The sequence below is a fragment of the Prionailurus bengalensis genome, chromosome X (genome assembly GCF_016509475.1).
Source record: "Prionailurus bengalensis isolate Pbe53 chromosome X, Fcat_Pben_1.1_paternal_pri, whole genome shotgun sequence".
Lineage (NCBI taxonomy): Eukaryota > Metazoa > Chordata > Mammalia > Carnivora > Felidae > Prionailurus > Prionailurus bengalensis.
In genome coordinates, this window is record NC_057361.1 from 113,190,452 (window position 1) to 113,205,585 (window position 15,134).

At 41.3% G+C, this 15,134-nt stretch overlaps 1 protein-coding gene across 8 annotated transcripts in view; it reads right to left on the bottom strand.

Moving 5' to 3' along the window:
- Positions 1-15,134, bottom strand: part of MAP7D3 (MAP7 domain containing 3) — a 58,029-nt gene that overhangs the window by 19,797 nt on the left and 23,098 nt on the right. For 4 of the 8 annotated variants that reach the window (XM_043570467.1, XM_043570472.1, XM_043570465.1 and 1 more), the window contains exons 1-6: positions 12,338-12,463; positions 6,783-6,878; positions 6,595-6,678; positions 5,344-5,507; positions 2,161-2,275; positions 1,551-1,655 (exon numbers count right to left, since the gene is read on the bottom strand). In XM_043570467.1, coding sequence (XP_043426402.1) covers positions 1,551-1,655; positions 2,161-2,275; positions 5,344-5,507; positions 6,595-6,678; positions 6,783-6,878; positions 12,338-12,398 — 625 coding nt within the window. In that variant the 5' untranslated portion in view covers positions 12,399-12,463. Of the gene's footprint in view, positions 1-1,550; positions 1,656-2,160; positions 2,276-5,343; positions 5,508-6,594; positions 6,679-6,782; positions 6,879-12,337; positions 12,465-15,134 lie in introns of those variants that run through there. The other 4 variants (XM_043570469.1, XM_043570468.1, XM_043570471.1 and 1 more) reach the window with 2 other exon arrangements.

Sequence of the window (15,134 nt, forward strand, 5' to 3'; positions counted from 1 at the left end):
TGAAACAATTAAGATATATTAAAATAAAAGTATATGACACTGCAATGATTGAACTAAGGAATAATAAATTTAGTATATGACGAGGAAGGTACTAGAGAAAACCTTCCCACGTTAATCTACGAATGAACCCAGGCTACACACAAGTGCTCTGGGAAAGCCTATCAACAGTTAGGGTGTTAAGTGGATCAACTTTTGTTAGACCATTATGAGAGAAAATATGATAACCACAGACTGACAAACAACAAAAGACGTCTCAAGCTCGTGGTTAGAAATTAGGAGTCCTAAAAGTATAAATAACATAATGTAAGTATGACCAAAACAAAAATCCTTTTCAACATTTAAAAACTGTAATATCTGGATAAAAATGGAAATCTTTTCCACTAGGTTAACTACTGCTACAATTAATTATACTTTAATGAGATCCAGAATCTTTTTGCTGTACTGGAATTTTATAGCATTGCTCAAAAATAGATCAAGGTATCTAATAAAACAAAAGAAAGATTTTTGAATTCAGACCATAATTAGGCATTTTTTAAATTCATAAGGCACAAAAGTGGGAAGATGTAATATGTTTGCCATGTCTTTTTCCTGCCAAAGTCACTTCTGTTTCTGTCACTGGAAAGGATTTTTTTTTGATTGATGGGTATGGCTGCCTAATCCATTTCAATTATCAGTGAGGAGCACCATGTGCAACAAGCCAGAAATGGTCACTGATACACACTCAGGTAAGATTTTTTTAAAAGAAAAACACGAGAAGCAAAAGGTATTTGAAGTAGTCATACTAGATAACTTTGTTTTCTTTTAAAGAACACCACCTTAGCACTGCGAAGAGTTGTAAAGTGGAGCTTAGCAATGCTTCTCCCCTTAAACATGGGTATCACTTTATTTGCTTTGGAGGAAAACATGAACTTATTATTAAAATGTACAATTTTCAACATCATGATCCATCTATCAAAAGACCAAAATATAAACCATAAACAAGCATGATAGAGTGAAAAGCACTGAATTTCCTGGGGTATTAATTATAAAACCAGGAAGGTAATTATACTTGCCTGTCAAGTTTACAAGGTTGTCATGCATAACAAATATATGTGAAGCAGATCAACCTGTCTGTTGGAGTATATATGCTAACATTGTCCTTACACGAGGTGATATTCATGAAACTTAATGGAAAATGAATAACTAGTTTAGCTACTCTCTAGGAAAAACAATTTCATTTACTGGTTTGGCAGAATATGAATTACTTTTATAACAAATTATTGTGCCACTTACCGGCAATGTCTTTTAGTCAAAATATGTTGTAGTTTGGGCTACCTGAGACCAACAAAGCCATCTGACAATTCATATGTAAATCATGAAATAAGGATTAATACTGATGAAAATCCAAAACTGTAATGACCATCGCTATCTACTGTAAAACAAGGTGGTGCTCTTCTGAAATAAATTTAAATGTTCTACAGTCTAAAGGATAAGTGGCACTGTAAAAAAATACATAAAGAATTGATTTCATTGGTTTAAAATTCTGTGGAACACGTGAAATAACTACTTACTCTTGGCAACAGAATTCTGAACACCTGCAGATGACATAGGCATTTGTTTGTGTAAACCGGAAATCTCTTGTTCAAGTTTTTCAGTAGATACAGAACGTTTATTAGCTGAGAAAAGATATAATATTTACTGTACTTAAAAGAAGCATCATTAGCTGAAACAAAGTGAGTTCATGATGTAGTTCTATCGAGTATAGACGTGCATTAATTAGGTGCACAATATTCATGGTCATTCCTTATACATGATAGAGATTTAAGTTTTATGAAACTAAAATTATGCCCATTTTTAGGAAAATGTACAGTACCCTCAATAGTAAATGGGGCAATTTACTTTTAAAATATGCATTGGATAAAATTGTATAAAGCTTTATTATTAATCATTTTTCCAGAGATAACAAATTTAAGTGGTAAGATTTTAGATATAATGGATAAAACGATAATGAAATTTCTTTTGCAATCTTACAATATAAATTTATTGTGCACACCAAAGAGTACATGGCAGTATTTTCATTTGGGATACAAAGTTCAAAATCTTGTTGTAAAGCCACCTTGTAGCAATAGCCAATATCCAAATATGAACCTGAACTTCAAGTTTAACAGCTGTATTAATTACCATTTTTAGTCTCAGGGTTCACGGTTGTAGAGCCTTCCCACGACCATCTTTTTTGACGATGATCAACACGGTTGCTCCGTTCCAGTGTACGGTAAACAACGGCTTTGAATCTCTCCTATTTAAAATAAACACCAACAATTTTTTGTGTATTATAAAACCATCCCATCACCAAATTTTTGTATCAAGCAAAATTTTAGGGGACATCAGGTAAAAGTTAAAAATATTGGGAGGGGCACCTAGGTGGCTTAGTCGGTTAAGCGTCCAACTCTTGATGTGGGCTCAGGTCATGATCTCACAGTCCCTGGGACTGAGCCCCACGTTGGCTTCTGTGCTGGCAAACCAGAGCCTGGTTAGGATTCTCTCCCCCCGCCGGCCCCCTGCCCCGACTCGTGCATACACACACACTCTCTCAAAATAAATAAACTTAATTTAAAATATATATATATAACCTTAAATTCTTTGTAGAATGAGGCAGAAAAAAAATCAACTAATATACATATAAGTGAAATCTATGCCAGAGTCATCTATAATACCCACATTTCTAAGATCTTCAGTTCTACTGTTAATCAATAGTTTTTTTTTTAAGTGTATTTATTTTGAGAGAGAGAGCAAGGGAGAGGCAGAGAGAGAGGGAGAGGATCCCAAGCAGGCTCCGCACTGTCAGCACGGAGCCTGACGTGGTGCTTGAACTCACAAACCTTGAGATCATGACCTGAGCCAAAATCAAGAGTCGGATGCTTAACTGACTGAGCCACCCAGGCATCCCTCAATAAAGTTAAAAAAAGATAATCAAGGTGTTTGTCTGGACCTCAACTTTATTTTTCTTTATTTGAGTAATCTCTACACCCAATGTGGAGCTCATGCTCTTATGACTGAGCCAGCCAGGTGCCCCTTGACCTCAACTGTAATCGAGCTGCTCAGGAGAACAGCTTTTCAAATGTAAACACCACACTGTGACAAAACAACCCCACAGCCATGCATGGTTTTCCTTTCTCAGATAATTTTGTGCTGTAACAAACCATGGACTGTACTCAGGTAAACAAATCAACTGCAGGGCCAGGAGGCTTTGTATTATTCCCTGACAACAACCGTTTCATAGCAACATCATTCTTATAATGCCCCCACCGTTTCTCTGAGGGAAAAGACCAACATACTAGGAAAATGCAGACTCACCCATATCCCCTGAGGAGAAAAGCAACTGCAATTCTTAAAATGAAATGTATCTAGTGGCAATATTTTAAAATGATATTTTGTAACAGAAAATTGCCTCAAATTACCAGAAACCCAGAAAGTGTAATAAACACTAAAAACCATAATCTGTCTTGTATTATTCAAACATCACTGATTGTTGAGAATTCTATCCCCTGCTTCCAAATGCACTAGCTCTCTGTGCTTTCAGGTTCCAGTTGCATCTGTGGCTCCTACTTAAGCTCCTGTCCTGGCTCCTATGTCTGTCCACACTTACCCCTCCTCAGCACCATGGAGTCTGGGTTTTCTCCCTGCTCTAAGGAATTATTCTCTTTTTCTACCTGCAGGCTGCTCACAGTATCCAAGGGTTCCTTCTTGCTCTGTTCACGGGAACTGCCTGGCCACCCAGCCCCCAACTAGTTTTGTGAGGTTGATTCTCTTTTGTCCCTTTTCTCCTGGTCCTTCCTCCTGTTTCCTCCTGCCACAGCTCTGGCTCCCTCCCCCTCTGCAGTGCCATTATGTTACATTCTCTTTTCTCTGGGATCTCTCTGAGGTTCCTCTTTCTCTAAGATGATCTTTTTTTCTCTAAGTCCCTGGGAGTCTCTCTCCTCCAGGGACCCTCCCCCACTCTGCAGTTTTCTATTCTACCTTCTTTCAGTCTCTTAGCTCAAATCTATCCCTGTCCTTCCTTTTCTTTACCACAGAAGCAAATTAAGGAGCTCTTTCACAGAGGAAGATGGAGAGTGATAGAAATTCTGAAGGAGAATTCATCAAATACTCTGGAATATGGAAAAAAGAGCATAAACAACCACAGAAAACAGTTCAGAAGACAGAGAAGTGGTAGTGAGTGGACCATGGATGGGGAAGAAATGGCACGGGAACAGTCCCAGAATAAGGAAGGTCCACAGATGGGGCAGGGGCTGAGGCATGTGAGAGCAACCTTGTGCTTCACAAGGAGGGAAAATGAGCACCACAGAGAAGAAGCCTCATGGGGACAAATGGAACCAAAAAGGAAGGACAGAAAAAGAAAACTTTAAATTAGGGCAACAGAAGAAAAGAGGGGGAGATAAAAACACACATATTGAGAGAATAGGCAGAAAGCCCAAAGACAGGGAGAGAAAAAGAGAGAAAAGCTAAGACAAAGAAAGAGGAAAGAAAAGTGAAGCACCTCAGGCAGAAAAAGGTCAGATGGAGAACCAGAAGACAGACTAAGATTTAGGGACACTTGAGAATCACTGGAATAAAAAGAGAGAAATGCCAGCAAGAAAAAGAATGGTTTCCCAGAGAACATGCCAGATTCACAAGAAGTGAAGGATCCTCAGAGTAAAGCAGTGGAGTGACCCTCCAGGAGAAAAATCTGATGTCAGAGAGAATCAGGCAGAACAAGACAGGTAGCCAGATGCCCAAGTACGGACAATAAAAGACAAATTGACTGAAGTGCGACAGAAGGGGAAATAGAGGGCATTACTAAGGCAGTGACTCATACCCACAGGGTGCCAGACACCAAGAGTCCAGAAAGGTAAAGAGAGCAGCAGGACTACAGAATGGCAGGGGAAAGAGCGGGACTGCAGGGGACACGTGATGAGGAAGGGGGGGGCACACAGGAGAAAAGACAGGGGAGGCCGGATGGGAAGTGTGCTCCCCTCTGACTGGCCTGCACTCAAGCAGTCAGAGGAGCCGCCATGAGAAGTACGATGGGGAGCCTATCAGGACAAATTCCAGAGTCTCAGTGGAAGGAAGGGTCAGTCAGGGAGAGTGGAAGGGCTCTCTTCCCGGGCCTGCAAGGCTCCTCTTTTACATCAGCTAGTGGTTCTAAACTCAGGGGTCTGACACGACAGGGACAAGAGGCTCTACCACTGAAGGGAAGCAGCGAGAACTGGAGATGGTTCCTTTGGCAGGGGAGGGGGCAGTAAAGGCAGAAGGGCTAAGAAAAAAGTGGTCCGGTGCTGGGCAACACAGTGTGTCATCTGATTAACAGGCTACAAAAATACATACCCTTTCCTCCTGTAATTTTTGTTTCCTTTTTTCTTCTGCGGATATTCTCCGCTGTTCATCCTTTTCTTTCTGTTCTTTCAGCTTTCGTTGTTTTTCTTCCATCAGTTTTTCATACTGGATCCTGGACTTCCTTTCTTTTTCAAGCAGTTGTGTTTCTTTGTTGGCTGAAATATTCCAAATACATTTTCAAGGTGTAAGAGCCAAGCAAATATTTAACTTTTCCACATTATACGCAAGAAAGAAAAAGGTAATATATCTCCTTCTCTTAAAAATAACATAACCTATGCTAATAACAAAAGATTATGTGAGTGTAAGAGAATGGCCACTAAAGTATTTGCCCTGGGTGTTCATTTAACTCCAGAGAACTGAGATGGCTTAGATGACCACTCATATCCTGTCCAAACTAAGATTCCAAATTAAAAACAAATATTTTCTTTCATGTGGTATTTCTGGTGATTTGAGCCAAGGTTAAGCCCCACCAGATTAACCTGCTATATACATTAAAATAAGAAATAAAAAGAAAACATATAGGCAGAATGTTTTTGTTCATTCTCTTAGGAAACCGCTTTCAAAGGCCTCATCTATGCAGACCACACTCAGCATGCCAGTTGTACAATCATGGATTTAGTCATGTACCACATTATGAACAGCACGATGTTTTCCTACTTCAAATTTCCCATCACTAAAGCCTGGAGAGCATCTATGCAGTTCTAAAATATTCTTCTGAAGAGCTACAGGAAGAAACCGCTCCTCATTAAAACAAAGACAAATGATATCCATTTGAATGAAGCTGAGCACAAGTTTTGTCAGGGGATTTCAAAGATCAGAGAAAAATGCAGTTGAAAAAGCAGTCCCTTAAGTTGTAGAAGGATATTCTTTTAGATTCTAATTTACACTTAAGAAGTGTACGTTAGGATTATTAGCAACTTCATTTTCCTTTTTAGGGTCATTTTTATTGAAATCCCATTCCTCTGGTTTCTACAAATGTTGAAATTTTCATATTTTAGTTTTCAGAAAATTGGAGGTAACAGAATTTACTACTTCAAAAATTAAACAATTTAATCAAATATTTTTCTTGGGCCTTCTTTATCTTACTTAGTATAATCATTGAATGCAATATAATACATCCTAGGAAAAATGTAATCTATGATATAAACAGATCAGGAAAAGTAAGCAAAACCACTCTGGAAATACATAACCTTACAAGAAAATTCACTCATTCTGATTATTTTTTAAAAATCTAAAATATACCATCTTGTTGTCTTTTCTTTTCTTCTCGGCGCTCCTTCGCCAATCTCTGCCTTGTGTCACTTTTAAGGACAGATCCATCTATGACTAAAAACAAAAAAAGAGAGAAAAAAGTAAGACATTAAATAGGATATCAAATTTTAATGACATGACACTTTGACATCTATCACAAAGCATTCTAGAAATTATACCTGGCTTGAATGATGATTTTATATTTGAGGATTGAGATGCAGAGCTAAAACCACCCTGATTCCGTCTTTCTTCGGCCATGGCGTGAGCAGCCGCAACTAGAACACAGGAACGTAAAGGGAAGGGATTAGATAATAAGAATACGGTTAATACAGGGGGAGGCAAACAAAGCACAGGCCGTCGTCTTTGATGATAAAGGATAGCATCTCATCTATAAGGCAAAATCATGATAGAGTAATCCAGGTCAACAATACAGACATACTGAGTACCTATGACGTTCAACAACAGTTTAAGAATTAAAGCTGTTTACTGTGGATGTGCTGGCATACCAGTAGACATAAGGAGAGAGCTGTGAGTGGGAGTGGCAGCACAAGCTTGTGGATGAGTAGGAACTAATGATTAATAGCTTTCAAAAATGCATCAGGCAAGACATTACAGCAAGTACTAGAAAAAGTGAGCTGGCAAGGAATTGGAAAAACTGTTTTGCCATAAATTGGGAATTTAGAAAAGAGTTGGCATTTATGGATCTGAATTTACAAGCAGAAGTGTCAACAGTGAGATGCTCAAAGATTGGGCCAATATTAAAGAAGTAAATTTATAAATTACCTACATGTGGGCTTTTCTACTGTGGCTGAACACTAGGGTTACCTAAGTTGCTTTAAAAATACATTAGCAATGGGGGTGCCTGGGTGGCTGAGTCAGTTAAGTGTTCGACTTCAGCTCAGGTCATGATCTCAGGGTTCGTGGGTTCGAGCCCCGTGTCAGGCTCTGTGCTGATAGTGCAGAGCCTGGAGCCTGCTTCAGATTCCGTGTCTCCCTTTCTTTCTTCCCCTCCCCCGCTAACGTGCACTCTGTCTCTCTTGCCCTCAAAAAGTAAATAAACATTAAAAAAATTTTTTTAAATACATTAAGCAATGTATTAGCAATGACTGCTTCTCCCCACCCCCAGTCTCTGGGGTGGGGGCCCAGGCATTATCAGTTGCTAAAAGGTCTATTCTAATGCACAGTGAAGGTGGAGAAGCACTGGAGGAATTTCCATTGAGATACTATTATTCTAGGTAGAAAAGTGTCAGGCAAAGATAAATTTACACATGCCTTGTAAAACAGGCCCAAAAGTAGTAAATAACTTCAATAAAGGTGAAATACAAGGTTAGGGGAGCACAATTTGAGGAGAGTAAGAAAAACTAAAATTCTAGGATGATACACCAATTACTATAGAGGATACCCTGAACCCTTTAATTCCACGTATGGCCATATCTAAAATGCCCCACAATGCTGGGCATCTTCAGGAAGGATCTGGAGATTAACACTGAAAACTCTCTTCTACCCTTGTAAAAGCCTAGGAAATATGTCCCTGCGGCGATACTGCGTACAATTGTTTTCTACATGTCAGGAAAAAATAGAACAGTGGAAGATGGATAGTTAAAATAATTAAAGGAATAGAGTGGCTGTCATTGCCCTCATAGAAAGAAGGGACTCTGAGATGTTCCTTGCCACTGAGGAAAGATATCCAGAAATCATTTTACAGAGTAACCTTGAAAGTGATGTCACAATTGCTGTCATAGTGCTCTTTCAAAAGGGAAAAAGGATTTTCTTTTTTTAACCCCAGAGACCTAACAGCTCAGATAATCCATGATTTAGGTAAATTTGAAGATTACATTCTTCTCAGCTTCCTTCCTAGTTCAACAACTAGCAATTTTATGTACCAGAAGTTATCCTCTGAATTTAAGTAGTACAGTGCATTAAGAAAAATTCTTAAATATAGTCTATAAATTAATTAAACCCTCCTATACACTCCCTCCTATTTGTAACATGTCTATGTGAGCAGAGAAAAAACAACAGTTGATTCTGCACATTCAGCTTTCCTGCTTAGAAATAACAAAGAAAGTCCATATTTTGGCACAATTTAGCTGACCCTAAGGGTAATTTCTCTCAAAATATACAATTTTACCAGACATAAAGACCTCATTAAATAGTAGTAACTTCAGAATTAGCTGTGGTGGGAATAATGAACCAAACCATAAAGGTCAATGTGGAAATAATATCGTCTGATTTTTAGAACTTTATATCCAAATTCTTACCAGCAAGAAATACATTTACCAAAAGGACAGGTTCTAGAAACCACTTAAAATGTTCAGGCAATGGGACAAAGGCTTTAGTCTGAGCTTAACAGAGTATTTTACTAAACTCCGTTGAATGAGGAAATTCACTTACCATTCATTTTAAGGTTACAGCAAGGTGCAGTTTAAGTCCTGTACTAATTCTGAATCCCAAATTAAAGTTAAAAGTTACCTTTTGCCTGGAGATTAAGAAAATGTGTAGAGTTTATTAAAACTGAAATATGAACCTTAATCTATATTTATGGTACTTAACTAAAAATTGCTATAATAATGTATATTACCTCACCATTTACTTCATGGTGTGTCTCTGTCTCTCTGCCTCCCCCTGCTCATGCTCTGTCTCTGTCTCTCGAAAAAATGAATGCTAAAAAACTTTTAAGAAAAAAAAAAGAAAATACAGCAATGGTGGGGCACTTGGATGGCTCAGTTGATTAAGCATCTGACTCTTGGTTTAGGCCTAGGTCATGATCTCATGGTTCATGAGTTCGAGTCCCCCATCAGAGCCTGCTTGGGACTGTCTCTCTATCCCTCTCTCTCTGCCCCTTCCCCAGTCGCTCTCTCTCTAAAAATAAATAAACTTAAAAACTAAAAAAGAAAATAAGCAATGGAAATATTTTAAAATAAAGCACTTAACTATTTTTGTAAAAGAAAGCACTATTATGCTTTGCTAAGAAAGGCCTGAATTTAGAAAAAACTTGTGAAAGACATTAGAAGAAAACCATTCTTGGGACACCCGGGTGGCTCAGTCGGTTAAGCATCCCACTTGGGCTCAGCTCACAATCTCAAGATTGGTGAGTTTTGAGTCCCACCTCAGGGCTCTCTGGCTGTCAGCTTGGTGCCCGCTTTGGATCCTCTCTCTCCCTCTCTCTTTACCCATCCCTCAAAAACAAACATTTTTTATCAATTGGGGGGGGGGTTAGAAAACCATTCTCCTATAAGGGAAAACTTACAAACTCAATCATCCTGGATATTAAGCCCAGTAAAAGCCTCAGAATGCACTGAACCAAAAATAGCCACTACTAAGGATATCAAAGTTAAAGAATGCTTTAGATTTAATAGATTTTTTAAAGTTGTCATTGAAATTTTGAAGCCTCTTTTGGATATAAAGCGTTTTAGCTCATTACCAACTTCAATATAGTGGAAAGTTCCAGCTTCTCTTTGCCTGCCCCCCAAACACACACACAGGATCTGTGTCACTAGGGCAAACTAAATGCAAGAAAGGAAGAATACTTTTCTGTGACAACTAGTTCAAGAATGGTAATAATATTCCAAATGCTTAATCCCATGAGATGCCAATGATAAAATACTCATCCCAATACTTACTCGGCAATTCTAAGTTGTCTGCCACAGTTGCTGCTGTTGATATCACTCTCAGAATTCAACATAAAATCTGTAGCTCCTCCCCACCATGATCCTTCTTCCCCCAAACCCTTTGTTCTGTACTCATTAGAAATATTAGATCACATACACTACTCTTTTTATTAGGTAGCAAAGGGGTAGATTGTAAAAAATGATTGAAAGGTTTTTTAATAAAAAAGGCTTTGAGTGTGGCAGAGAACCACCATACTGTGAAACTAATTGTTACAGATTAACAGATTTAGTGTTACTCACTGTTATTTGGAAAAGAGAATAAAACAAAGTAATTGCCACCAAGTCCTATCATGGGCTCCTGCTGGATGTAGTGCACTAGGGGGTCTAGCACTAGACAGTTCCAGCAGCTCAATCAATACCTGACCACTCCCACAGCTGCTGGCCCTGTGCTGGACCCACTACTACCCTGCACCTGAAGAAGTTATTTGTTTAGTACAATGTTTTAACTTTGGGAGCCAGGTTCCCAGCAGGAAATGAAATTGCCCAGATTAACAGATTTAGTGCTATTCAGTGTTGTTTGGGTAACAGAATAAAAAGTAACTGTGACAGTAGCATTTCACTTCACAAAGTAGCAAAACATTTCAAAGACTCCTTGTCCCTTTCAGGAAATCCATCAGGGCAAATCTAGTTAAGCTGGTACCCTGTGAAACTCTAACATGTAACATGTGATATTTTCAATTCCTCATATGAAATGGGCAGCAAGGTCAACTGCGGTTCTGGGTTAAGTCCTTTTTGCATGGCTTAGTTTTTTGGTTTGAAATATACTGTGAATTCAAGCAACTGTCTCATTCAAAAATTTAAAATACTTCACAACATTCAATATCCTTTCCAAAAATGCTTTTGGGGGGGGGGAGCGGTTTATCCAGAATGCTGGTTAATCTGAATCACTGCAATAAACCAATGGCAGAGAGCCTTAGGTGTCAACAAGCAATGAAACAATCCGAACTTATTGCAAACTCTCTAGGTGAAGCAGAATAAGCTAGGGACAGAAGGGGTTGACTTCCCAAGGAAAGGGTACTTGCTACTGATGCATTAGGGAGTTGATTCAAAGTATTCCGAAGGAAGGTAATTTAATTTTTCAAATGCAAATGAAAATATCCCTAAGGATTTCAATAAAATCAATTAAGATGGTTTTATTCAAGCTCATATAACAGGAAGCTGGCCTGAGAACAGCAAGCAACCTCCCACAAGCAAGAAATACCATTTCGCTCAGCTAGCGGAAGCAGCCTCCTGGGCTAAGCAACGCGCTGCCAAATTTTAGAAAATTAGCGATTTTAGGCGCGGGTGGCGGGGGGACATTTTGGCGACGGGACCGATTTAGGAGAAAGGGCTCTGAAGTGCTGATTTTCCCTTCGCTGCAGCCTAGGGTCGGGCAAGATGTCCCACGGAAGGTGACATCTTGGCGAAGTCATGTGCTACAGCAAGCAAATCAGGAGCAGAGAGGCAAGTTTCTTCCCAACTTTCAAAGCAACAGCCCCCCAAGGCTCCGTCCCCACCGGACCCTGACAGGGAGGGAGCGGGACATTAAGCACCTCTGGAGAAGCGAGGACTGCGACCGTGGGAGGCGATCGGAGCGCGAGCGCCGCGGCCAGAGGGAAAACTCCCGGCTCAGGGCTGCCCCGGCGCGCGGGGTCCCGGCCGGCTCTCGCACATCCCGGGCCGCGGCGCGTCCGTCGTCCCCCAACGGCAGGCGGAGCCCGGGACCGCCCGCGGGGTCCGGGGTCCCAGCGCGCCTCCCCCCATCCCCCGCCGCCCGCGCCCGTTAGTTCCCTCGCGCCCCGCCCGCGGGGCTCGACCGTTAGCCGCGGCAGTTGGGCCGCTGGCCACGGGACTTCGGCCGTCAGCGGTGCCGGCCGGCCGTCTCCTCACCCCGCCCCCGTCCCCCAACGGTTCCGCGTCCCGTCCTAGGGAACTCCCGGGCGGGTGAGGGGAGGACCGGACGGCGCGAGGCCACCTCAGAGAAAAGTTTTTGGCGACCGGCGCGCCACTCCAATGGTCCTTGGGGCCGCGAGCAGCCCGCCTCCCGCACGGGCCCGGACTACCCCCGGAGCCGCCAGGCCGCTCACCCATCCGTTCGCGCAGTCCCCTGAGGGATGTGCCGCCACCGGTGCCGGCACGCTCCGCCATCTTCCGAGCCTCTGAGGTGGGAACCGCTGGCGGCGCTGGGGGCCCAGTGCGCAGCCTCCGACGCCGCCGTCTCGCCTGCCTTGGCCGCGACGCCAGGGGGCGTGGTGAGGCGGGGCGGGGCCAGAAGAGCCGCCGCGCCCACCTCGGATCCGCAAACTCAGCCGCGCCGCTCCCCACGCACCACGTCGTGGTCGTGACCTGTTGAGCCGCGACCTACTTGTCTAAAGAAACCCTCTCCTCTGTTGCGTGGGCCAGCCAATCACTGGCCGGGTGGGCCATCCAACATTCTTTTTTTACTTTCATCCAGTCTACCTAGCAACGCAGTAACATTCCTTCATTCATTCGTTCCTTTAGGGAGCGTTATACTGAGCGCCTCATTGGTGCGTTTGCATCCGGAGTTTGCTAATCTTTGAAACACTACAGAAAGAAAGGCCCAAGTGGAGGAAAGAGGCCCAGAGACAGGCTGGGAGAGAGGTTCCTGTTAGGTCTCGAAGTTGCATGAATTGTCTTTAGGGTGTTTGTGGGTCTTTACAGTGAAGGAGAGGACTTAACTGACATTAATCTCTCTAGGTTTTGGAGGCGGCCCTTCAAGATCGCCTCCTGAAGCCAAGACTACACTGTATGTTAACTAACTTGAGAATAAATTAAAAAAAAAAAGAAAGAAAAAATGATTGCGGAATGTTTTTCCCATTCACAAAGAAAAAACTTAATTCACCTCGTACACCGTTGAGGGGCAGGCATCACTTCCTGCGTGATTGCCTGTACCAGGTCAAGTCACCCCTGTGATTAGTGTGGTGTGGCACATGGTTGTAGGGAAGGGGTTTGTGATGCGGCCACACAAACCCTGTAGGGGTCAGGAGATCACTTGTGAGATGTGCACTTTGATGAGCCCACTGTATCTCAAAATTACATGGGAGCTATAAAATGGAAGAAGCTAATAACAGCAAATATTTATTGACTCTTACTATGTACCACGCACTGTTCTAACTGCATTACATATATTAATTCATTTAATCCCCCTACTACCCGATAAAGTAGGTACCATTATCATTCCCATCTCATAGATAACAAAAGGAAAGCAGAGAGAAATTCAATTATTCACAGTCACTGTTACTAACAGAACTGGAATTTGAACCCAAAATGTCTGACCAGTCTCCATGTGCTTAGTCTTCAGCGATACTGTTTCATGAGACTGGAGATTTATAGATATACATATAGTTCATAAATTAGCATCAAGAATGCATAAAGATCTAAAAATATATAAGAAAAAGACAACCTCCACAAAGTGAGCAAAAGGCATAAGCAGGTCTTTCACAGGAGAAAAATCACAAGTGATCAATAAACAAAATGCTCAAACTCTAGCAGTCAGGAGAATACAAACAAAAACTGCAAGATATCATGTTACACCTACAGATTTAGCAAATTTAAAGAATGGACAATAAGTGGCGGTGAGGTTGTAGCTTAACACTGGATATGGAGAAGAAAATACTGGTAGGGGAATAGGCGGGGGTGCAGTGGGAGTCAGGGGTGGGGTGGGGTGGGGGAAGTTTGGGATTATAAAGTACCCAAAGCCACGCTCCTCTGTATATGCAGACCAATGTTTTGCATGACACACATGATGGTAGCCATGATTATTAGTAAGACATGCATGTGATTAAGGCACGAGCAAGGCACATACACACAAATTCAGCTTTGAGGACTTCACCTAGAACTTCACAGACAGACGGTCTAGAAAAATGCAATACCACCTTTGTAGTTTCTTGCAAAAATGTTCAAAATGTTGAACCCATTATTAGATATTGAAACCCATCTAACCATCAGGAAACACTCAGATAAATCCAGACTGTGGATATATTCTACGAAACAACGGGCTGGATGCTTCAAAATGTTAATAATGTCAGGAAAGATTAAAGACAAACATCAGGGAAGTGTTCCAGATCAGAGGAGACTACAGAGAGCAAATGTGAAACACAATGTGAAACAAGGTCCTTGATTAGAAACAAGATTTAAAAAAATAACTTTAAAGAGCATTCATTACTGGGCAACTGGATACATTTGAATATGAACGTGTATTGGATAATATCGTATCAAGGTCACGTTTCATGGGCGTGAGAACGATATTGTGGTCACGTAGGAAAATGTCCTTTTTCAGAAAAAATAAATGCTGCAGAATTTAGGGAAAAATCATTATAATGTCTGAAACTTCCTGTCAAGCAGTTCAGAGGGAAAAAAAACAGCAAACATCACAAAATGTTAAAAATTGGTGACTCTAGATGGGCCTATAGATGTTTGTTTTATTGTTCTTGCAATTCTTCTGCGGGTGTGAAACTTTTCAAAATACAAAAACGGGAGAATTTTTAAAATCTAGAATGTGTGTCTTCAGCTGTCTTGTAACCACCACCACTTTGAATAAAAACAAAATTTGATTTGAAATCACATACTGGGGAAGAACCCTCCCTAATCTTTCGAGCATTGTAGAGCCTTTAAAGGCCTTAATCCCGCCCAGGTGTGGAGGGTGGCGGGGAGGAGGTTTACCAAAAATCAAACGCAGGCAGGGTTTGCTGGGAGCTGGGTGAGTAATTAAAGTGTGTTCCAAGAGCTCAGAGGGATGAGAGTCAGATGCCTAACTGACTGAGCCATCCAGGCGTGCCTGGAAATCTGGATTTTAATGTAAAATCTCTTAGATGACGGCATTCAAAGTTTTGAAAAACATGGTGCAGGGCAAATAAAATGATC